This window comes from Adiantum capillus-veneris, chromosome 30 (assembly GCF_014529385.1).
Source record: "Adiantum capillus-veneris isolate H3 chromosome 30, ASM1452938v2, whole genome shotgun sequence".
NCBI lineage: Eukaryota > Viridiplantae > Streptophyta > Polypodiopsida > Polypodiales > Pteridaceae > Adiantum > Adiantum capillus-veneris.
The window spans coordinates 32,369,026-32,393,809 of NC_140960.1; the positions used below are offsets into that span (position 1 = coordinate 32,369,026).

Here is a 24,784-nt window from a genome sequence, read left to right on the forward strand (position 1 = left end):
TTTAGGCTTTGGGCCTTTAAATGTGAGCCTTGTGGGCCCTCTCTGGCACTCTTCAGCACAGAGATTGCAGAGGAGGTGCTCCCTTGCCGTTGTTCTGTGCGAATCAGTAATATTAATGAAATACTGAAAGGGATGCTAGCGTTTAGGGCCAGTGCTCTCTTGGGGTGGAACTTCACCACTCCCCGTCTCCAGTCTTGCATCATTTTCAGTTCAATTGTTATTTGAAGTGCTTAAAGTTGTTCGATATGTTCTTTTCTATTGGCACGTGGTGTCCGTCTTGTGACAGTGGTATCAGAGCATCAGGCGTGTGCTTTTCTGAAAGCATACCGGTCCTACAAAAGAGCAGACAGAGCAAACCTGAGACTATTGGAATTTTGTTTGAGGTATCTACGGGTCCTGACCCCAGACTCAATAGCCAGTCCCACCCTTTATACATCGCGCATCGGGCGCGCTCCCGTCTTCACCGCTCATGTCTTACAGGGTATAAGCCAAAAAGATCACTTACAAGAGAAGGATTGAAGATTTGTTTTGAATCACTGTTTTTCTCAAAAGCAGTGCCATGTAGATGTTGATGTCTATAGCTACCAAGTTGCACACTCCAAGGACTTGGCAAGCTTTCAAGAAAATTTTTACCCGAAGTTATATGGTTTATGACATCTTTCTGCGGAGTGTAGCTTCTGGCAGAGTCGAGTATCCTAAAATGCTTGCCATGGAAACCCTAACAGATTATAATTTGAAATTTCTAGACATCTCTCAACAGGTGTCTCTTGTTGATATCCTCGGAGGTTCGGTGTGATTGCTATATCTTGGGACTACCATCACGGCCACATGTTTCAGGATGGAAAGTCAGTCGACTTTTCGAGCTCGGGTGATGTCGAAATTTCTTTTTAAGTTCGAGTTCTGTTTGAGAACTTGTTTGTGATCTTGTTTGAAATTTGTTTGAAATGGATGGTATCTGTTTTGAACCTATCTCGGTGCCGATTTGAACTGTTTGACTCTGGTTTTAATACTTGTTTCATTGATTGGTGATTTTCTCTCGGATGGAGAAGTGAGAAATACTGTTTTGGTATTATTTGAACCTCGGAACGACGGAGGCAGATGCTTGGGGAGCGTTTCGTTGTATGTTTGAAAACCTCGGAATGACGCATGACGATGGCTGGGGTGCAAATCTCCGAACGACACAGGCCGATGCCTCGCGAGCGTTTGGTTGTATGCTTGAACCTCCAGGCGAGTAGACTGTGGTTTGGGGAGCGTTTGGTTGTACAGTCCTCTAAGCTCATGGCCTGGACCTTTTTAGGTTATATACGGGGGGAGTGACGAGGTAGTCGTTGAGTAGCTTCATACCGCAGACTGTTTGTCTCGGGGGAGTGCTCAACGGCGCTGTTTGTTGTGTCTTGTAACATGCATATGTGAGCATTTGTGTTGCATTGTGATGTGCCAACCATTGAATATTCCTAATTGGATGAGATTGCCTGGGTATGTAATTTTAGTGCATCAAGACACTCATAGAAGATCAGTGCGGTCTGGGTGTGATGGCTAATTTTACTACGCCGGAATATCAAGAGTTCCAATCTAGACGAAAGGAGAAGCCAACAACTTGATCAAAAGGGTCGAACTTGATCAAAAGAGCCGAAAAGAGAAGCAAACTCCTTAGCAAAAAAAGAGCAAACTGATTGTCCCTCGGATTATATGTTGTAATGGCGGACGATTACTTTCTTTCAAGAAGAGGGGATGTCACAAACTGCTGACGTGTCAAGCCACTGAAGAACGGAGCCAACCTTCAGATCCCGGCCAATGGGCCAAAACCCTAAGAAGAAGCAGCAATAGAAGAAGAAGTTTTATAGACTTCCGAAGTCTTGATGAGTGGCCTATTTTTATAGGAGAGTTCCCACCAACTTACGGAATCTCATTGGATGGGGCCCAAATGATTTAAAGGCGTAAAAAATAAAGCAGAACACTCTCAAAAGACTTTGCACAACAAAATATGATGATGTGGCACTTGTACTGATGTTTCGCAATTCGCGGCGGATTTTTAGAAAAATCTCGATTTTTTTTTTTAAGCGTTTTTTTTGGGTTAGCTTTTCATATTGGATGCTTTTAGGATTTGGGCCTTTAAATATGAGCCTTGGGGCCCCTCTCTGGTACTCTTCAACCTGCAGATTGCAGAGCAGGTGCTCCCCTGTGTTGTACTTTGCGAATAAGTAATAATAAAGTAATACCGCAAGGGGCGCCAGCGTTTTGGGGCCAGTGCTCTCTTGGGGTGGAATTTCGCCACTCGTTGTCTTGTGTCGTGCATCTCTTTCAGTTCAGTTGTTATTTGAAGTGCTTAAAGTTGTTTAGTCTGTTCTTTTCCGTTGGCACGTGGTGCCAATCTTGTGAAAATCTGCTACATAATTGTGTGAGCCATTTGTCCGTTGTATCCGAGGGGAGGCTTTTAATAGCATACCACACATCTCCTGACGTCACTTTGCAGCAGGGCTACCTTCATTCCCATCCAGCCAACCTCTCTCGATGTAGTACACTTCAAACGAGTCAACACAGGTTTGACACTTGTCATCATACTAGTTGTTTTGTGACATGGACTCAAATTTAGAGGGTTTGATCCTATATCTATCCTCGCGAGACACGTGGTGAATATATTCTAGGGTAGGCTTCAGGTTGCAGATTACAGGATCTATGTGTAGTCTAGGAATTTAACTGTACCGTTAGTCATTGAGGCATGGGAGTGCTTGTTGCACTTGGTATGAATGTAATGTCTTGCCAAATAATAGCAATTTGCTATTTGTGTAATAGACTTGGACACTCCAAGTCAAGAATCAATCACGACAGCACCAAATAACCACTTCAAAACAGTTCACAGTTCACAATAGATTTGCACCATGGCGGAGTTCCGTGCCTAGAGATATTGGCTCCAAAAAGTGGCTCCCCTTTCGGTATTTCTTCATGTATTAATCAATGTTCAAAGTACAAGAGAGCGGTTAGGGTTTCACTTTCAGACTCTACGTCCAGATGCTCTGCTAAATGTGTGCCCAAACCGCTTATTTAAAGTTTACAACGGTTGCCAAAAGCAGAGCCTCAAAAGCTTCAAAATCAAAAGCAAACTCTTCTTCTCTCTCACACAAGCTCTCTCTCCGTAGGGCTTTAAACTAAAAGCAAAGTCTCTCTCTCTCTCTCTCTCTCTCTCTCTCTCTCTCTCACAGACATTGCGTAGGGAAAAGCAAGAAACTGCCGTCGCCCAAAAGCTTGGCAAATCTGCTGCAAAAGCAGCTAGCGCAAATTTCAGGACTGCCGTACTGCCATGTCAGCATGCCAGCGCGTTTCACGGAAATTCAGCTTCTGTTTTTTAGGGTTAGGGTCAGGTCATGGCAGATTTTAGGGTTAGGGTTTCAGACAGAAATTAGGGTTTACAGGTTTTAGTGTTAGGGTTTCCAGCAGCAGTCAAGCTTTCCTCTCGGGCAGACACGTCATTACTTTGTGACATACCCCCCTCTTGAAAGCATTGTAATCGCGCTCGATTACGCATGCAAAAAAGATAAAGGCCATAAACCGTCTTAGCAGACACTGATTGTTAGTACCTATATACTAGGAACACACATCTAGCACATGTACCAAATCGATAGTCACATCACACGACATCACAAGACATCACATGACATTCAACATTCATTCGGATCTTAGACCATGGTTTATCGGCAATGTAGCTAGCAATCGCATCTAGATCCAATCGGGACCTCGCGATGTCCGATTGACTAACCCCTATTGCAACCATGTCTATTCGAGATCAATCAAACCAAAATGCTACAGTCATTTCGTCTATCAGTTCTTGCTCTTAAAAGAAGTCAAGAACAAATCAGTATGATAATCAGGAATTCCATTTCATAAAGTCATACAGCAGAATACTGTCAGCTTTTAGTATCCGTGAAGCTCAAAGAGATATCAGTGACTCTAGTATCTAAATCAAGGCATCTGTTGACAAAGGAGCGGAGTGACTCCCCTCTTGTGTATCCCACTGCACCGGATCTGCGGCCAAGCTAAATTCTAGGTTCCATTTGGAGTAGACTATGCTAAACCAAAAGCATCGAGGTAAAGTTTCACAATCTGAGGAGTATCTGCTAGGTCCTCCTCCTCCATCCACTTCGTATCCAATGCAGGATAGTTCTTGAACTTAACCAAGAACCGCCTTCAGACTTTACCTTTATTCTTCGTATCCTTATGTGCCAAAATCTGTTCAGGAACAAGTATCTCCTCGTTTTCTTCCACTTTGGGTTGCTCATCAGGCTCCCCATCTTCAGGCACATCACCTTTAAAAGGTTTCAAGAGACTCACATGAAATACATTGTGAATCCTCCAAGTATCAAGCAATTTCAGTCGGAAGGAGACATTATTTATCTTTTTAGTGATCTGGAAAGGTCTGTAGTATCGCATACTAAGCTTTGGAAAAAGCCTCTCCTTTCCCTTTTTCTTTCTCAGGCATGCCTTCTCAAAACGTAAGAGCACCCAATCATCCTCCTTCAATTTCAAGTTGCGACGATGGCGATCTGCTGCCTTTTTCTATCGTTCTTGAGACTTCTGCAAAGTCTCGCGAACCTTGGCAAGAGCAGTATCTAAGTCTCGCGTATATTCATCCGCTTCAAAAATCTTATCTTTCGTGCTTATGAAGGGTGGAACCTTTGTAGCGCCTGCAACTATCTCAAATAGCGCCTTCCCCGTCGAAGAGTGTATTCTGTTATTGTAGGCAAATTCCACCAAACATTGAGTCTTCTGATCCGAGATATAAGACTTCAATAAATCTAGAACCACTGAATTTGCAATCTCAGATTGCCAATGAGTCTGCGGGTTGAACGATGACCAGAACTGCAACCGCGTGCCAATGTTCTCCCAAATTGCCTTCCAAAACAAACTCGTAAATCTGGGTTCTCTATCGGAAACAATCGTCTCAGGCATGTCATGTAATCTGAAGATCTGGGCCACAAACAGTCTCGCTAAGTGATCTGGCTTGACCGTTTTCTTGATTGGATTGAAATGAGTCTGTTTTCTAAATCTGTCAATCATAGTCCAGATACCATCGTGACCACTCTGTGTTCTCGGGAGATCAAAAATGAAATCCATTGCAATACTTTCCCAGGGGCGGGTGGGTATGGGTAAAGGCTGTAACAATCCCTGTGCTTTATGCCTGTCAAACTTGACCTTCTGGCATACTAAGCAACTGCGCATAAACTCTTCCACATTCTTTTTGAGTCTCGGCCAAAAGAAGTATCTCTCTACCCCTTTCATGGTGGTAGCAATGCCGCGGTGACCCTTAAGAGGTGGACAATGGCATTCAATCATAAGCTTTTCCCTCAACGGCTGTGTAACACACAACATGGTTTTTCTCATCAAGTAGCCATATCGAATGGAATATCCCGCTACTGTCTCCCCATCCCTTATCCGTGTGAAAAAGTCTGCAAAATCTGTATTTGTGGCATACTGGTCGATCATATCCTCGAAGCTCCTATGATGTATCGTGGAAATAGTTAGAACCAACGGCTTCCGAGACAAAGCATCTGCCACCACATTCTTTTGTCCCTGCACATGGACAATCTGGAAGTGAAACTGTGACAAGATGTTCGCCCACCGCATCTGGTTTTCCGAAAGCTGCTTATGTGACAAGAAGTCGTGCAAACTCTGATGGTTTGTAAAGACAATAAAATCCGCTCCGAGTAGGTAATGCCGCCACTGAGTAAGAGCATGGATAACCGCCAAAAGCTCTTTCTCATAAATCTGTGCTGTCATTTCCGGCCTTGAGAACAAACGGCTCTCGCAAGCAATGACATGGCCTTCTTACATTAAGACCGCACCCAGACTACGACCACAAGCATCAGAATATACTTCAAATGACTTCTGCTAGTCCGACAAAGTCAAAACTGGTCCTGTAGTCAATTTCTCTTTCAATGTTTGAAAGGCAGTCACCTTTGTGAATCCCCACGGGAAAGGGACTCCTTTCTGTGTGAAGATATGCAAAGGGGAAGCAACCTCTGCAAACTTTCGAATGAACTGCCTGTAGTACGAACACAGTCCCAAGAAGCTTCTAACTTCATGGACATTCTTCAAATCGGGTCAATCACGTCTAGTCTCTATCTTGGCCGGATCCATTTGCTCTCTTGCTGTTGAGACAATGTGTCCCAAAAAGTGTATCTCTGGTAGGAAAAATTCTCTGTTCTTTGCATTAATCACTAACTTGTGATCTCGTAATGCCTGAAAGACCTGAAGCAGACGATCTCTGTGTTCTGCCTCATTCTTGGAGAAAACAATGATATCATCAAAGAAAGTGCCATCAAATGTACTCTCGAAAAATCCTGTCCATCATCCGGTGAAAAGTCGCAGGAGCATTGGTTGAGCCAAAAGGCATTACCAAAAACTCAAATAACCCAAAAGTCATCCGAAAAGCTGTCTTGTAGACGTCTCTCGGCGCGAATCTGATATGATGATATCGACTCTTAAGATCAATCCTGCTAAAGCTCGAGGATCCCTGTAATTTGTCGAGTATATCATCGATCCTAGGAATCAGAAATCTGTTCTTGATGGTGATTTTGTTAAGAGCTCTATAAGCGATGCACATTTTCCAAGATCCGTCTTTCTTCAAAACCAGCAACACTGGAGAGCAATATGGTGAAGTACTAGGTTGGACAAGACCCTTTTCCAAGAGGTCTTTCACTTGGTTCATAATCTCTTCATTCTGTGCTCTGCTCACACGGTAAGGTGACCGGTTTGGTGGTGTGCTTCCAGGTATCAGATCAATGGTATGATCTTTAGGACGAGAAGGTGGTAACTCGCTTGGTAGGCCCTCTGAGAAGCAATCTGTGTGAGAGTGGAGAAAATCTTGGCATTCTTTATCAAGTTTAGACATATTTGTCCTATCCTTATGACTCAATTCTTTCATAAAGATTGAGTAAACAAACAAACGAGATTTCATTAATTTAGAAATGGCCGAAGCCGATACAATAGGGACAGACTCGCCCTTTAGTTTAATATCAAGTACAATGGTTCTGCCCTTCTCTGTAGTCAATGTCGCTTTCCTCGCCCGATAACTGACCACGGCGTTGTTCTTGTGGTACCAGGGAATCCCTAAGAGAAGATCACAACCCTCCAAAGGCATTATGAAAAAGTCCTCATGCCCCAAATACCCCTGACAATGCAACCGAAGTTTGTCAATGACAGGTGTAATGGCTACGTCCCTGCCGGGTGCCGCTAGAACAGCCTCTGCAAGTTGTCCATCGGGAGTGATCTCGAGCCGCGCCGCCAATTCCGGTGAAATAAAGTTGGCCTTGGCTCCTCCATCAAAGAAGATCAGGGCCTCTTGATCTTTCACTTTACCCCAAGCTCGGCAAAGTTCTGTACTCTCGTCCATGGTGTTGAGATCGGTACCCACACAATCTGGAACCAGTCCTGTTTTCATTTTGCCTTTTCTTCCACGTTCCTCAGCTGCTCTCGAACTCTCAGGCCTGTCGTCGTCCTTATCGTTCTGTGCTTTCCGTGCCTATATAGGGCACTTCGCGGAGATATGTCCATGTTCCTCGCATCCAAAGCACTTCCCCTCCCTGATGAAGCGAGCTCGCTCTTGAGGAGTAAGCTTGGGTCGTTCATCCTTCTTCTCTGGGTTGTTCTTTCTCTTTCTACTTTCATTCCACCCACTATCGGGCACTGCCGACGTTAGTGGGGATGTCGTGGTATTTAGTCAATACTATGCATGATGGAGCTGATGGGTATATTGTCTTGTGGGTGACTACCATAGGTCTATACCTTGCACTTTCCTTCAAGGGTGAATCTAGGCTTATCCTGGATTCATCTGAGTATATTTCATTCCTAGAAGTCTGTTCGGCTCGTTGTGTCATGGCCTCATCGGTGGGGTAGGTCAGACTGTCAAAGTGAATGGCAAAGCCCCGCTTCGCATGACTCATCCACTCCTGAATAGAAGCTGACTTCTATTCCAAGCAGTGATCTCGGGTCTCTGTAGGTAGACCCAAGGTGAACCGCTCAATCTGTTCTCTGAACATGATCTTCTTGAATGAAGAGGTGGGTAGAAAAGAGCTCTAGAATCTCTCACAGTAAGCATCCACTGTATCTCTCTTGGTCATCCAAAGATGGTTCCAAGCAACTCGTATATCGCGTTCATACTCTTGCGTCAGCCAAGAAGAAATAAAAAGCTTCTTAAGTTTCAGCCATTTAACTGGCGCAGTCTTGTTTAAAAGAAGCGTGGACCACCAAGTTCGAGCATTCCCCTTAAAGTAGAGGCAGCTCTCCGAATCTTGGAGTGCTCTGAGTAGCGTCCTCCCGCGAAAGTGATGTCAAACTGCTGTATAAAAGACAAAGCCTTCGAAGCATCTTTGTATCCTGAAAAAGTGTCAAATTTGATCGACTATCCACCTTCCTTAAACTCTCGGACTTTCTTGCTTTTATCTTCCAGAAAGTCATACTGGTTGGCTTTATAAAAATTCTTCTTGTTCGCATAAAATTTTCCATTAGAGTCTGAACTATCCGTAGACGAGTCCTCTGTAGAACTGTCACTCACTGGGCGAGATTTAGACTTCTTTGCCTTTTTCTTGCCCTTTCCGAAGCATTGTTTCTGGCTTTGCTTTTTGCCTTTTCTGTCTTCTTCGCTCGAATCTGAAGAGCTAGAAGAACTGTCAAAAGAAGAAGAAGAAGAACTGGGTACTTCTTCAAATCGAATACGCTTCTTCTGTTTCTTTGCTTTGTCAAATGTCGATTGACGACCCAAATAACCCGGGAAGTCCGTGCCTTTCCCGTGCTTTTTGGCTTTCTTCTTCGCGTCAAAAAGGTGAGCAGTACGTGCATCGACCACCTCTTCTAATTCCTTCTCTGAATATTGCTTGTGATCAGAAGGTTTCTTGAGAGCGGGTTTCGGGGGTGGTGTTGTGGTTTTCTACCATTGTGCATGCACTTCCTGAAAAGAAGTCTCGCTCATATATTTTGCCAATTGCGGGTTCTTCGCAAAACTGAGCATCATCTTTGTTGCATGGCCGATCAATTGACGACGCTTCATCTCTCGTTGCTCCGCCTGAGTAGGCCGAGGCGGGCCATACTCAGTCGGAATCTTCGTTGTGATCTTTGCCCGCATCTCCAGATGCAAAGGGAGTCGACTGATCCTTTGGTGGAAGCCATAGGTGCTCCGGAAAAAAATTTGGGGATTGGATTTCCCATAGAAGAGAAATCGGCCGTGCTCTGATACCACTGTAACAGACTTGGACACTCCAAGTCAAGAATCAATCACGACAGCACCAAGTAACCACTTCAAAACAGTTTATAGTTCACAAAAGAGATATTGGCCCCAAAGACTGGCGCACCTTTCGGTATTTCTTTATGTATTAATCAATGTTCAAAGTACAAGAGAGCGGTTGGGGTTTCACTCTCAAACTCTACGTCCAGATGCTTTGTTGAGTGTGTGCCCAAACCGCTTATTTAAAGTTTACAAGGGTTGCCAAAAGCAGAGTCCCAAAAGCTTCAAAATCAAAAGCAAACTCTTCTTCTCTCTCACACAGGCTCTCTCTCTCTAGGGCTTTAAACTAAAAGCAAAGTCTTTTTCTCTCTCTCTCTCTCTCTCTCTCTCTCACACACACACACACACACACACACACACATTGCGTGGAGAAAAGCAGGAAACTGCCGTCGCCCAAAAGCTTGGCAAATCTGCTGCAAAAGCAGCCAGCGCAAATTTCAGGACTGCCGTACTGCCACGTCAGCATGCCAGCGCGTTTCACGGAAATTCAGCTTCTGCTTTTTAGGGTTAGGGTTTGGGTTAGGTCAGGGCAGATTTTAGGGTTAGGGTTTCTGGCAGAGATTAGGGTTTGCAGATTTTAGGGTTAGGGTTTCTAGCAGCAGTCAAGCTTTCCTCTCGGGCAGACATGTCATCACTTTGTGACAATTTGTTCATATTTGAGTTGACGAGCACCTGTAGTTTTGATTTGCTTGATTGGTAGATGTTGCATCACTCTCCCCACTGTGCATTGCGAACGTTAGTGGGGACCCGTGGTATTGGTTATAATGGTCCGATGTCTACAGTGAGTGTGAAATAAAGCTCTTTCCATGTCCGAGCTTGAAGCTAAGCCCTTGTCCGCTAGGAGCAAGCATCACTTCCTCTGTCGTCCATCCTCTAGATGTCCTTGCATGTTGAGCTCCCCTCTTGTTGAATCTCTTCCAATGATGCAATTGTGCCAAGAGACACAGGTAAGGAAATTCTGGGCAAGGATGATCAGTGCGACATGCCAGCACATGCCACATGCATGCTGTTTGTGAAAGTTGCTCTTGCTGCTGGCCGGGAGCTGATTGCAAGCGTCTTTACCTGTCTTAGATCTCGACAAGATTTCGTCTTTCAACTTTCCGACTCCTAGCTTGATGGCTCTCTTGAAATCTGATCTCCTATGAGCATTCTCTCTCTCTCTCTAGATCCGCCAGCGACTGATAATGGATCTCCTGTGATTTAGCTCTTTTGAGGATTGTACACCCTGCTCATCTTGTACCAGCCTTTGTATCAGCTCTCACCCATTATATCCTCACACGGACACCCACATTGTGTTGTATTAGCCCCCAGTCACTTCTTTCACCCCCTTACTAATATTCTACACAGTTCCAGCTAGCTGCTTAGTTCACATCTAGTAGTTAAGATTTTAGTCTTTCACTTCACTTCATTTTAGATCTACCAAGATTGTATCAGTTTGGTCTCATAGGTCATTTTGGCCTTTTGAAGACGTTTAATATAACATTTCATTTCATTTGTGTGTCCATGCACGCACCTCCATGCGTGCCTTCCAAGTGGTAGTAGAGCCAACAGTTTTTGCCTCAAATGGTATCCATGCACGTGCACATCCATTCCTGGCTTCAAGTGGTGTCAGAGCCAGCAGTTTTTCTTCTCTGGCTCTCCATGCATGCCGGCTTATCAAGAAAAATGTTTTGCTGCAGTTTTTTTGATGTGCTTCAAAGAGGGGTTTCTAACAGAGCCGGAAAGTTAGAGCCGGGTCCGGCTGTAGATTAAGAGGCTTAGTGGCATTTAATGAAAATTATAGTCCCGCTATCATAAGCAAAATACTCAAAATATTAATTTCTGTGTATCTCAAAAAAAAAAAAAAACTTAAAATGCATAAGTGAATTTACTTATACGTAGGTAAAGAGATATAGTGGCACTTACTGAAAATTATAGTTCCACTATCAAAAGCAAATTACTCATAATGCAAATGTGAAACTACCAAAAATATAAAAGTGAAACCAGGCTACTAAAAAAGTATGATTTGTGGACATAAGTCAATGAGAGTTAATACTAGAGAAAAAGTGGGTATTAGGAGCACCACAGCTTTGAAGGAATGTGTTCCCTTCGTTTTACTTAAATCAAATTAGAACAAAGTGACCACAATTGAAGACTATTTCCCTATTGAGGAGCATTGCCAGCCCCTTTATGTGCTCAAATTTGGGGTGAGCAGAGGTGTATTGTGTGGGCAGCTGGCTTCATGTGCTCGAAATGAGAGGTTCAACAACTGCTGAGGGAGACTCGTTGACTGCCCTTTCACTGTAAACTCTCGTTCACACAAACACGAACAAATACCAACCAGCTGCATGGCCTTAATTGCATCATCCTGCGATTCCCAACACCGTATCTGAGCTGAATTGTAGCAAAGCTTGAACCTCATCTCAAGGTCTACCTCTCTGTGGATCAGAGTTTTTGTGCAGTCTCCAAGCTGTCTTTGAAATCGGTCAATCAAAAGCAAGCTTCCTTGCCCAGCAAAGGTGTTTTGTGCTTCATCAAGCATGTCTGTATCCTGGCTATCCATCTACCAAGCTGGCTCATCCCTTCTTGAAGCTCTTGTTTTTCCAAGTTGAGGGATTCTTGTTCTACCCTACATGTCATGTTGGTTAATGTATTTGTTTCTAGGGCTCATTATGGGCTTTGAGGTTTTTTTCTGTCAATTCGAATGGTTTACATAGCGTAATGGCTAAGATACTCGATTGCTATCTCAGTTTGGTCTCAATTATGGTAGAAATTGCCACAGGAGGTAAAAGCATTGAATCACAAGCCAAGTCCATGGCCATAAGATCTACAGCAACAGTTTTCCTCACCCCTATGTCATTTTGGGGCACCCCTATTGCATGCTTATACACTTTTGTCAAGTTCTTCTCTTTTTGAGAAGTGAGTTTCTTCACCAAGTAAGTTGGGAAAAAGGGAGAGTATGGATGGCTTGTGCAAAATCATGAACATTTGGTGACTTTCCAAATTCATGTGATGAAGCGCTCTTAGTAGTTGTGAGCCTTTCACACCTTATTTACTCGGAACAAGGATCGACAAAGGGCATAAAGTGCCATTCCGTGTTACAAATACTCACGCCTAAAACATGGGACAGGGATTCAAAGCGGGAAGTTTGAATTGAAACAGGGAAGAGAGATTTGAAAATGGCCATTCCCTATAACTAAATTTCACACTTATATTGAATGATAGTTTGACAAGGGCAAAAGTTCCTTGTGTCGCTCCTTAAAAGAGAATTGGAGTTTTAATTTGAGTGCTAGCCTATCATAGTGGATCGAGCTCAACATCCTTATTTGAAAGGTTTGTTTCATGTTGACAATATTCTTGGTGTCATCTTGCTTGGTGTGTTTGGAATAAATACTATAACTTCTCTCATTGTCTTAGACATCTACAATGTTTGGCTTTCTTGTGAAACCGGATTCCGATCTTGGGGGAAGCCAGAAGAGATGTTTGTAAACACATAGACAGTGTTCGAGAAAGATCATTTTCACAAACATACAAAATTCCCTTTAGGGTAGATTCAAAGAGGAAATTTTGCGAAATAACCGGTTTTTTTTGCAATTTAATTCTTTTTTCTTTAATTTTCTAAGCGGATTTTCTTCTTCTCCGCCTCCCTCCAACCGGTTGATTTGGTTTATCAACCGGCTCAAGGCTAAGCTGAGGCACACTTTTCTCAAACAGTGTTCGGAATCAGACACCAACGCTTGGGAAACATTTTTTGGACCTAGCTTTTCAAAGCAGATTTTTTTCTTCTCCCCCTTCCGTCAACCCGATGACTTGGTTTTAAACTGGCTCGAGGCACACTTTTCCCGAACATTGCACACGAGGGCTTTGGAACACTTTTTGTGGACTCAGCTTTGGAATCTTTTCACACGCATATGAGAAGGCTAACTCTAAATTTGAGAGGGATAATCACACTAAAAATTCTCATATTACAACTAAAACTTCCATAATTTGGATCGGCTTGAGAATCTTCTTGCCCAAATTTGAGTCGGCCATGTTTCATTTTGAACAGGCTTTGAATATAGCGAACCTATATTTTCCCAAGCCCTGCTGGGCGCATGCGCGCGCGCACACATGCCGTATGTTCTATGTGGAACAGTTTCTCGTATCTTGGTCCTCTACCATGAAGTCGCCCATCAGCTAAACGAATTTTTACACATACATACACTCTCTCTCTCTCTCTCTCTCTCTCTCTCTCTCTCTCTCTCTCTCTCTCTCTCGTATTACTTTGAGCATATTCATAGGAGTTTTTTGAAACTTACATTTACTAGTTTTTTGAAACTTACATTTACTGAGGTCTTTTGATGCTTTTGGAAATATCCTTAGTAGAATCTCTTTAAAATGGATCCTTAACCACCAAGCCAGCATCTATTGTGGCTTTTTACCACACTTTTGATTCCCTTGCTCCACTTTTCCCTCCATGGAAATAATAAGGAGAGCTCTCACCTTGCATACCATACCTAAAGGTTGGGCAAAATTAAAAAATAAAGGGAAAATTACCACTATCCCTCAAATTTCAAAAGTTCCCAAGGTACCCCCAATATTTTGTTATAAATCCCCAAAATGCCCTTCAAATTTTCCAAAATTCCCAAAATGCCCTTGCTTGTGAGATTGAATATTTCCAAAAATAAGAAAAGTTGTAGCTTTTCATAAGAATACTAATTGCCTTCAATAGAAGATGCTAAAAGTAGAATTTGAGTTGGTTATATAGGTTTTGGAGATGAATTACTTACCTATTTTCGGATAGAATTACCTATTTTTGCTAAGTATTGTATGACAAGTTACGCATTAAGAAGTCAGAAAAAGATCTCAATAGTCAAAAGGAATAAAGATTTCAAAATCTTGAACAGTCCAACGAAAATAGATACAAGGGTATTTTGGGAATTTGATCTTAAATTAGAGGGCTATTTTGGGAATTTCCACAAATCAAAGGGGTATTTTGGTATTTTCCTCAAAAATAAATAAATCCATGAAGGAATAATTCACAAGTGAAAGATAGATTGATCCGAAGGCCTAAAATAAAGCATAAGTTTATTAAAAAAAACCCTTTGGCAAAACTGTGGCATGCCATTTCATGCACCTAAAATGGCAAATAAACCAAAAGCAATTCCACAATAACCCTATAAGAGGTTTTGCGAACCATCAAGTGCTCAACGAAAAGATATTCACTACAAGGTGGTGATACTTCATCAGAATAAAAGTTCTCTAGGGGCATCAATGCTCATGCAAAAGACATCCAAAACGAAGAATTGAGACTTTGTATGAGTAAATTCTCAGTGGGAACCTCTGTAAGGCGGGTTTGACAAAAAAAATGACGCATCTTGTATAATGGTAGAACAATAGAAAATCTGAGGATACATCCTCAAGATTATAAAGTTGAGAGAAAATCCGAGGATACATCCTCAAGATTATAAAGTTGAGAGAAAGAATCAATATATTTCATCAAATTTGGAGAGCCACACTACCATTGGTTGCAAAGAAACTAACTTTGGACTAGCAATAACTTATCCTTCCAAACCTGGCCCTTCAATTACATGCATGACAAAGATCTAAATTGTGCCATGACTATAGTACGAGACAACTGTAGCTGTGAAGACTAACCTATACTTAGCCTCTCAAATGGAAGTGGCCACAGTAGGTTGCTTCTTGGAATAAAACAAGCCAAGATGTAAAGTGCCACTTTTGTAGCGAAAAATCCTTTTAACAACCTGTCAATGCTTTGACCCTCGACTATGCATAAATCTGATGACCTGTGAGACTGCAAACTGAATATCAAGCCTCGTATTGCATACATGTAAGGCATCCAACAACAATTTGGTAAAGAGTAACATCGGTAGGATCACTAGCATCATGAAAAATCAAGTTCAAACCTATTTCCATGGGAGTAGCAATAGGCTTGCAGTCCTCAAGTCCAAACTTACATAGTGATGTCTCTATATAAGCTTGTTTGACACAAGGCAATACCACCATCACATTGTTTACATTGTATGCCCCCAGTAATGATGCAACAATTCTTTCATCTTAAAAGTAGCATTCAAATGAGCCTTAAATTCAACAATACATGTCTCGTTCGGGCCAATAATTAACAACTCATCCATGTATAGAACAACGATGAGAAATACGTCACCCTCACGCTTTACATACAAAGTGCTTTCTATTGGACTGTTACAAAATCCTCGTTTATTTATCTTCTTGTCCTTTCTTGACAAAACCGTGACAAAACCGCGAGGCTATTTTACTTAAACTTTCTTAAATATATCACCATTCAGGAAATAGTAACAATGTCTGATTAATGCATATCCCATCCAAAATGAGCTGCCGATTCACATAGAAAACGAACCACAGACATACAACAAGTGGGAGCAAAAGTCTCTTCATAATCTATACCTTTCGATTGTGCATAACCTTTTGCAATAAGTCAAGCCTTATAGCGATCAACCTCACCATCCGCCGGCTTACGTTTCAACTTGTAAACCCACTTCGTACCAATGGCCTTTTTGCCACGAGGCAAATCACATAAGTTCCATGTGTCATTTTTTATAAGTGCATCATATTCTGATTGTATGGCAGGAGCATGTTAGCCATCCAATTTTTTGAATTCTGTGTATAAGATAGAGGTTTCTCAACATCACCTAAACTAGAAATAGCCAAAGCATAGCAATCTGATGCATGACGAGAATCTGAATGAGTAAGACTAGACAAAGGTGCATCCAATTTATTGTCATGCAAAGTATGCACTAGCCATTTTTGCATACGTCTAGCCTCCTCATTCTCAGCCCTTTCCACATCAAGTACATCATGTACATCTACATCAGTAATAGGTTGATCCATAGAATTTTCAGAAATCCCCATAGGCTGTTTATTTTCCTCATTAGAATCTATATTGAAATCTCTACCATTAAAAAGAAGCAATAAACTGTCATAAATATCATGTGAGCCTACACTACTGTCTCTAGTACATGTCAACAAAGGTTGAACAGAATCTTCCACAAACACAACATCTTGTGAAACCAAGATAGGTTTTGTTTGCGGATGGTACATCTTGTAACCTTTGCTTTCAATACTGTAACCAATAAAAATGTATTTGACAATCTTATCATCCAATTTTCTGTGCTACATTTGTGGCACCAAAGCATAAGCCAAATAACCAAAAATGCACATGTGATCAATAGATGGCTTCTTATCATGCTTTGCTTCATAAGGAGTCATAGACTGCAAAGCTTTCGTAGGACACATGTTAAGTACATAAGTAGCACACATGATGAACTCAAGCCAAAAAGAATGTGGAAAAAGCTTAACTCTTGACCATACATCCCATCTCCGTAAGCGACTCGTTTTTCCTTCCAGCAACAGCATTTTGTTGAGGTGTATACGGCACTGTACATTGGTGTTTTATCCCACGATTAACCAGAAATGCATTAAACTCATGAGGCATATTCTCCCTCCCCTTGATCGGAATAGAGGGTCTCCATAGTACATTTTGAGACATTTTCAGCCATAATTAGAAATTGCTTGAACCACATAAACACTTTGGACCTATCTTGAAGTGGATATACCCATGCATGCCTGGGGCAATTATCAATGAAAGTCACGAAGTACCGGTAATTGCCTAATTGCATAGGGCCACAAACATCACTATGCACAAGTTCCAATTTGCATGTAGCCCTTACTAATCTATTCTTTGGAACCTTCAAACATTGCATTATATCCAAAATACAGCCTTTACATGTGAGTGCACGTGTACGTGGATGCGTGTATGCGCTGTGTGGTGCGTGCAGGAAGGGGAGAAGCACGAGAGTGTGGGTGGAGCAACCTCAAGAAGTGTATGAGTGAGGAGCTCCTTATTCATATATATATAATGAATAAGGGTACATACACATGGTGGGCGGGCGATCGGACACCGAACTTTCGGTCCCGGACAAAGGCACGACGCCTTTATCCCAACAAACTCCCACTTCAAGGCAATGCGCCGATAAGTGAGACCTGTTAGCTAAACTACTAGTACGTACAAGAAACTAGGTGAGAGACTCTCTCAACCTATGTCCACTGGCTCACTCAGTCGATCTACATGCACTCGTATCGGCTCTAATGATAGGCGAGTGGCATATCCACGCTCGAGCGTGCATGTAAATCCTGCAGACAACTCTGTATGGTCTGCAAAGCTCCACGAAGCGCCGTGCTAGTGTCAGTTACCGTAGGACTGACAATCCCTACTACAAATGCTCCCACTGCAGCAGCTGCTAGGTCGGGCCTCGACCACTAGAAGGTCATACATGAGATGCCCGAACGCTGACAAAATGTGTGCAAACATGGCTGTCCTAGTCTCCCGTGTGCTATCTGCATGCACTACATCATTAGGACTACTCATCGCATATGGATGTGTCATTGTCGACACTGGGATGGCTACGTCCCCCTCACCTATAGGAGGAACCGTGTGCCCTAGTTTCAACTCAATAGCCTCTAGCATGAACATATCCAAGAACTTCATGTCTGTCATCTTTGTTTGTGTCTCTAGGGAGAAAACCTGCTCTACCTCTACCTCCATAGACTCTAACAACACCAGCTGTGTCTCACTAGAGCATGGTGGAGCTGACCCGCAAAGGAGACAAGTCTGGTCTCTTGCTCAAAGCATGCCAGCAACAAAATCGAGACTATGTTGTCTCGAACCTTAGACACATGCATAGGATATACCAAGCCACTACGGGCTCCTCTGGAAATCACTAATGAACCGCTAAGAAGTGTTTGACAACTAAAATCAACTAATTGTCTCACTGAGATCAAGATTTTTTTCAACTGAGGAACATAGCGCGTAGCGTGTATGACGCACCATTCTTAAATGACAAACAAACATCTCATGCACCCTCTATGTCAAACGTCGAACCATCAGCCAAGTGCACACATCCAAAGCTCTCACTAGAAAAGGTGCTAAACCAGTCACGATGCGGTGTGACGTGGAAAGAAACTTCGCTATCTAGTAACCAATGTGGAGAAAGTGTGCTATCGATAGACATATCTGCAAGAGGTACACTCGAGGCAAGCAGGACATCAGTGTCACTGGCATAAACTGTCACTATAACTGCCTCTCTAAACATGTTTCAAAGCCGTATCTACGTCACGCATACATCTCCGCTGTTGTCTCATACGTCTGAAAGAGCGGTGCATAATGTGTCCTGTGTGACCACAATGCCAACATCATACATATCGGCGAAAACAAGACCGTCGTCTCTCACTGTCACATATGATTGTTGCCATAAGTGAATGCCAAAATGGCAACAAAGTGGGAGATCACTGGACCACTACACAATCATGAAAAGCATGATATAAAACAGCTCCACAAATTGCTATTTGCAAGCATATAATCTTGGACAAATTGCTCAATCGAGAGTAAATCGCATAACCATATACGCAAGTAGAGAGCAAACCAATTCAAAACGTATCCCATAAGAGAAATTGCTCGCAAAAATTTGCAAAAACTGTGAAACGTGTGATTGTCTATCCGATAGCAATTCCTGCGAGAGTGGGTACAAGAACACCAAATTGTGTCCAAGCTGACAAAACTTGTTAAAAGTGACAGTGAACACTCGATTACTGTCAAAGTGTGTAGCACTGCGAGGCCTTAATGCGACTTTGGCGGCCAGGGCCTTTCTTCACCATAGCTCATGGGGCACCTAGATGGCACTACCGCCCCCCAATGTGGTTGTTCCTCCTCCCATATCTTGATTTAGCCATCATTGTACACATCTTGTTTACCCATTGGGAGAGTCTCATGCAATCGTCTCTAGTAGGGGCACTTTGCAGCACATTGGGCATGGTTTTTTAACTATTGGAAGGATCTTTTCCTTGGAGAAAAAATAACAAACAAGGTGAGGACTCATGACGGCCTACATAAGGTGGGGAGAGAGAGAGAGAGAGAGAGGGAGAGGGAGAAATAAGTGGGAGCCCCATATATCTACTAACATAATATGGCGGAAGGGGGAGCCTTTTACACGTGTCGCAATCTTCGACCTGAAGGTTAAAGTCCAAAACAAAAACAAGCCCCTTTGCACGCGATAAATCTACTAACATAATATGGCGGAAGGGGGAGCCCTTTACACGTGTCGCAATTTGCGACCTGAAGGCTAAAGTCCAAAACAAAAACAAGCCCCTTTGCACGCAATAAAGAGGGAGAGAGGGGGAGAGAGAGAGGCCGCCGAAGGTGGCCGGCCGTACTAATCAATCATCTACTAATCTACTAATATAATATGGCGGAAGGGGGAGCCTTTTACACGTGTCTCAATCTGCGATCTGAAGGCTAAAGTCCAAAACAAAAGCAAGCCCCTTTGCATGCGATAAAGAGGGAGAGAGGGGGAGAGAGAGAGAGGCCGCCGAAGGCAGCCGGCCGTACTAATCAATCATCCGGCGGGACTCGGCTCCTATTGTATTTTAAGTGCTGAAGCATGTTGTGGTCAATCTCAAAGATGCATTGGACAAGTGGCAGAGAAAGCTCCTAGAAGAAACTTGCCCTAATTAAGGACCTAGGACGTGGGTGCATTAAAATGGGGGAAAATTAATATGAGAGCGGCCTTTGCAACAAGCAAAGGGCCACCGCCAATGGTAGATTGTAACGTAGTGTCAAAGCAGAGGTAGGGGGTCAAAAGTTTGGGGTTGACTTCCTAATAGCATGCAGGGTGATGGCCACAAGGACTCTGCGTGGTGTATTATTAATTTATAAAATATGTAGTAAAACCTTAGCTATTTGGGGGCAGGCTATAATAATCCACATGCGCTTCCCAGGTTGTCTCTGAATGGATTTCGCCATGGCTCCAAAGGCCATCTTCGTTTTGCTCATCGTCTTCTCCACCTGCACTTTCCCTTCTTTCGTTTCTGCTGCCCCGAAAGCCCTGCTTGCTCCCATTTCCTTCGACCCCTCCTCGTCCCTCTACTCTCTTACACTCGGCCCCAGCCCCCCCCTCCTGCTCGACATCGCCAGCAGCAACCTCTGGCTCGACTGCCTCAACCCCTCCTTCTCCTCCCCCTCTTTGGAACCCCCTTCCTTCCAACCCGTCCGCTGCAACAGTGCTGTTTGCCACTCTGCCGACGTCTGCAACTCCCTTATCTGCGGCGGTCGGGGTTGCGCCACTTGCGACGCCCCCGCCTCCCCTGTTTGCTTCAACAACAGCTGTAGCACCTCCATCTCTAACAGCGCCATCTTCACCTCCACCAGTGGCCTCGTCTGGACCGACAAATTCTCCATCCTCACTACCGATGGACGCAACACCGGCCCCCTCGTCGAAGTGCCGAAGTTTGCATTTGTCTGCGGCGATGATCTTCTCCTCAGAAACAACTCTGTTCCATCAGGCGTTCTTGGAGATGCTGGGCTCAGCAGAGCCCTACTTGCCCTGCCGACGCAACTGGCTGCGAAACGCAGCCTGAAGCGCATTTTCACATACTGCTTGCCTAGCAATGGCAATGGCAAAGGAATCCTCTTCTTTGGTGCAAGCCCCATTGTCTTCCAGCCCAATAATGACTTCACCAACAGCCTCAGGTACACACCTCTTCTCAAGGACACAAAGCAGCCGGATTCGTACTTTATCGGTGTGAAGGCGATCGCCGTCAATGAGGTTACCCTCTCCATAGATACCAATCTTCTCAAGATCAAGAATGATGGCACAGGAGGCTCAAAAGGGGGAACAATTATAAGCACAACTGTGAGGTACACACAGCTAGAGAGCTCTATATACAATGCACTGGCGAGCGATTTCAAGACGGCGGCGAATGCGAGGGGGATCAAGAGTGTGACAGCGATAAGCCCATTCGACACATGCTTTGATGCATCGACAGCATCGTCGACAAGGGTGGGATACAATGTGCCAACAATAGATCTGTTGTTGCAAGGGAGCGGGGGCGTGGTGTGGTCGATATTGGGTGCCAATTCTGTGGTCTCGTTGGATGATGGCAAGGTGATATGCCTGGCATTTCAGAGAACAAGGGAATTTGAGACAAGGGCAATAGTGATGGGCACCTTTCAACAACAGGATGCTCTTTTGCAATATGACTTGGCTACTTCTAGGCTTGGCTTTGTTTCTACTCTACTTGGGCGAATGGCTACTTGCTCCAATTTCAACTTCACCTCCTCTTCTTAGGACTATAAATTGTTCCCCTTCAAATAAAACCATGCAAATTCTTGGCTTGCATTTGGTTAATTGACACTTCCTTGTGAAGTACATGACATGAGTATCCTACTTAGTGCCAAACATGCATGTATGTGTGTGAGAGAGAGCATGTTCATGTCCATGTCCATGGGGCCCTAAATGAGCTGAAAGACCATACAAACAACTTGATATGATGGGGGCCCCCTCTCTTAGGGCGTGTTCGCACAGCGGAGGTAGAACCCCAGCCGCTCATCAGCAATTTTGTCGCATTCGGGTGATTGCTCCCAGCACAAAGGAGCTTTTGTCGAGACAAGCTGGGGTAGCCAGCTTGTTTTCCAACTCTGCCGATTTTGACAGAGTTGAGCCTCCCAACACAACACAAGAAGATTTAGAAATTTTCTCATGTAGGAAAACGGCGTCTTTTCCAGTGTTTTTCATACAATGAATAACATCATGAGCTTCTGCTCTAGAGGCATTGCATACTTAGCTAGGTACGATTGGGGGCAGGGGACCGCCGGCCCGGTGCCCCCACTCGTACCTAGCTAGGTATGCGGTGCCTCCCTCATAGAAGCTCATGATGTTGAGGTAAGTCGCAATGTGGGAATTAAAGTGAGAATTTGTTCAAAACTTCTTGTGCAAGCCGAAAACGGGCTGGGGTTCCGCACACCCTCCCGTGCGGATCCGCTCTTATGGATGCCCATTTTTGTGAGTTGCGTGTGCGGGGTTATGAGGTTGTATTAGGCAGTGATCACGTGAAGCATTGTTATCAACTAATTTATTAAATGACTATGTGTCATGCATGGTCACGTGTGCACCAATAAATTGTTGTATATTAGGTGGTGGTCACACTAGGCGTAGTTATGCGGAACTCGGACAATAGCTATGCCTTTGTCATAAAGCTAGTGAGCTTGCATAGACAAACACATTCCCTTTTGCAACTATGTTGTTACTGGCATAGTTGGACAACTATGGAAGGGGCACCATTAAGGCCCTTAGGGACTGTTCCCATGGTCCATATGATGGGTTGGCCACCTTTATCCGGCTGGGATGCTCCACCTTTATCCGGCTGGGATGCTCCACCTCACGGAGTTGGGTGTGTGAGTTGTAATTTCAAGTTCCTACTCTCTCAAAAAAAAAAAAAAAAAACTATGGAAGGGGCACCATTAAAAGTGAACCTCCACTTTTGTTGTATGAAGGGAGCACTTCTTTCTTTCTCTTTCCCAGAAGTGGATGCAGCCTCACCTCTTTCACACATTCCAATTGATTGCATGTACCATATCTCTCCTCTCTTTACGGCATCACCAGCTTATCTCAAGTGAATGGCCTTACGCGATCCTAATATTTATTTTGGCTTTAGGTATTTATTTTACTTATTTTTCAAAGTGGTTAGGGTGATTTGCCAAAGATAGTATATAAGCAAAATTCATTGCCAAGTTGGTTGGTTCCCCTCTCTCTCTCTCTCTCTCTCCTCCCCCCCCCCTTCTCTCTCTCTCTCTCTCTCTCTCTTATTTTCCCCATTGCTTTGCATTTTCGTATCGGCAACTTTGAGAAGGTATTAAAGATTTATGTTTGGTGATTGTGAGAGAGGGCAGCACAGCCAGGAGAAGGATGTCCTCATGTGGATAGTTTGAAGGCCGTTCTTGTGAACAAGTAGACAAATTAGCATTTTTGAATGAGGTGCCTATAGGAAGCTCCATCGACGGTGTTTTTAAATGCCAGCAGGCGGAAGTCTTGGTGTGCAACTTTTTTGTCACATTATCGTTGCGTTTTGATACGATATGCTACTCGATGATGTCACGTGCTTCGACAACGTTTTGAGACGTCGTACCCAGAGAAGGAACTCTTGGGAGACATTGCCATTGACAACAGTTTGGAGATAGCTCCCTCGAGGAGATTGTTTCATGTGGTTTGAGATGCGTGTTGGAATGCAGTTTGTTTTGGGCTCAAAAGGAACACAATTTTTAGGCCTTCTATGATGGCCAATACTTGCTGCCCCAACGCGGATGTTTTGAAGTGCTACAATTATGGAGCTTCTTAGAGCTTGTTCCCTTGGAGGTTCGGTCTTGAATGACCAACACCAACAAATGGCTATGGCAAGTGAATCGGCTAGTACTCAATTAGTGGCCTCGGCACGACCTAAGTTCCCAAGCTATCTGGCAACCCATTTTCATCGAAATTGTAACGCCAAGGCAAGGTTCGAATCTTGCAAAAGAGCAAAGTCTAAGGCAAGCTTAACTACGATGGTACGTCAAATGTTCAGTTAGCTACCTTGGTACCTGCGAGGTCCAAGAGCTGTTGTTTTAAATCGGAGAAGATGCTTTTCTTGGCTCGAGAATGTGAAGGCAATGGCAAATGCAAGAGCTCGCAAGAGGCAAAGGAAAGCTTGACAGAGAAAAACAATGATAAAGATTTGACTTGGGAGATTGGCATGGCACACATGGTGATGGCCATAGTGGCAACGTTTCCAGATTGCTAGCTAAGTGATCATTGCCGCAACTAGCTTCAGCCAAAGAGAGGCTTGTGAGTGGTGGAGGGGCAAACTGTGCTCCCTACAAATGATTTGGACCCATGTGTTGGAATTCAAGTTATCAATGTTTGAACCCATAAGTTAGAGTTCAAGGCACATGCATCTGGCAAGGAACCAATTTGACATGTACAAAACACTATGGATGTGTGTGCCAATCCATTGTTGTTGGACGGATTATGAACATGATGTGTTCCAAAAGTTTTTAGAAAAGTTTGGATGTGATGTGTTCACAGTTCATGAATGGGGATTCTTGAACGTAGTTTGATCTACGTTTCAATGTTCGCATGTTTCTAAGGTGAGACATTCATGGTAGCTAAACCGGGGTATATCCAATAGTCCAAGGCCTTGTGCTACGGTATCCATGTTGGCTTCTTCATCAACTTAATCTTCCTACATATGTTCACTATGAGATGTAGAGAGTGTGTTAAAGTTATAGCATCTCAAATGACTAGCCTAATGTGATCCCAATATTTATTTTGGCTTTAGTTATTTATTTTACTTATTTGTCAAAGATTTGGGTAGGGAAATTTGCCAAAGCCAATATATAAGCAACACATAGTCCCCATTGTATAATCACTAATTCATTGCCGAGTTGGTTGGTTCAACTCTCTCTCTCTCTCTCCCTCTCTCTCCTTATTGCTCTATGCTTTTGCATCGTCGACTTTGATAGTTATAATATTGTTGTTGCTTCGCATGACCATGATACTAAACATAGTCTCTTGTGTAGAAATTTGTAGGGCACATGTGCCCTTAGCTATCTAGGACGCATTCTTGAGGCATGCATGATCACATCCTAATTGTGCATGTCTTTTTGTATCTGTGGTGATTTTGGCATAG

At 43.5% G+C, this 24,784-nt stretch overlaps 2 protein-coding genes across 2 annotated transcripts; one reads left to right on the plus strand and one right to left on the minus strand.

Annotated features, from left to right (window-relative positions):
• Positions 1 to 6,312: 6,312 nt before the first annotated feature.
• Positions 6,313 to 12,326, minus strand: LOC147417758 (uncharacterized). Its single transcript, XM_086507378.1, has one exon. The coding sequence runs from the start codon at positions 11,814 to 11,816 to the stop codon at positions 11,442 to 11,444; it is 375 nt and encodes a 124-aa protein (XP_086363504.1). The 5' UTR covers positions 11,817 to 12,326; the 3' UTR covers positions 6,313 to 11,441.
• Positions 12,327 to 19,712: 7,386 nt separating this feature from the next.
• Positions 19,713 to 21,497, plus strand: LOC147417759 (putative aspartic proteinase GIP2). Its single transcript, XM_086507415.1, has one exon. The coding sequence runs from the start codon at positions 20,074 to 20,076 to the stop codon at positions 21,409 to 21,411; it is 1,338 nt and encodes a 445-aa protein (XP_086363541.1). The 5' UTR covers positions 19,713 to 20,073; the 3' UTR covers positions 21,412 to 21,497.
• Positions 21,498 to 24,784: the final 3,287 nt, after the last annotated feature.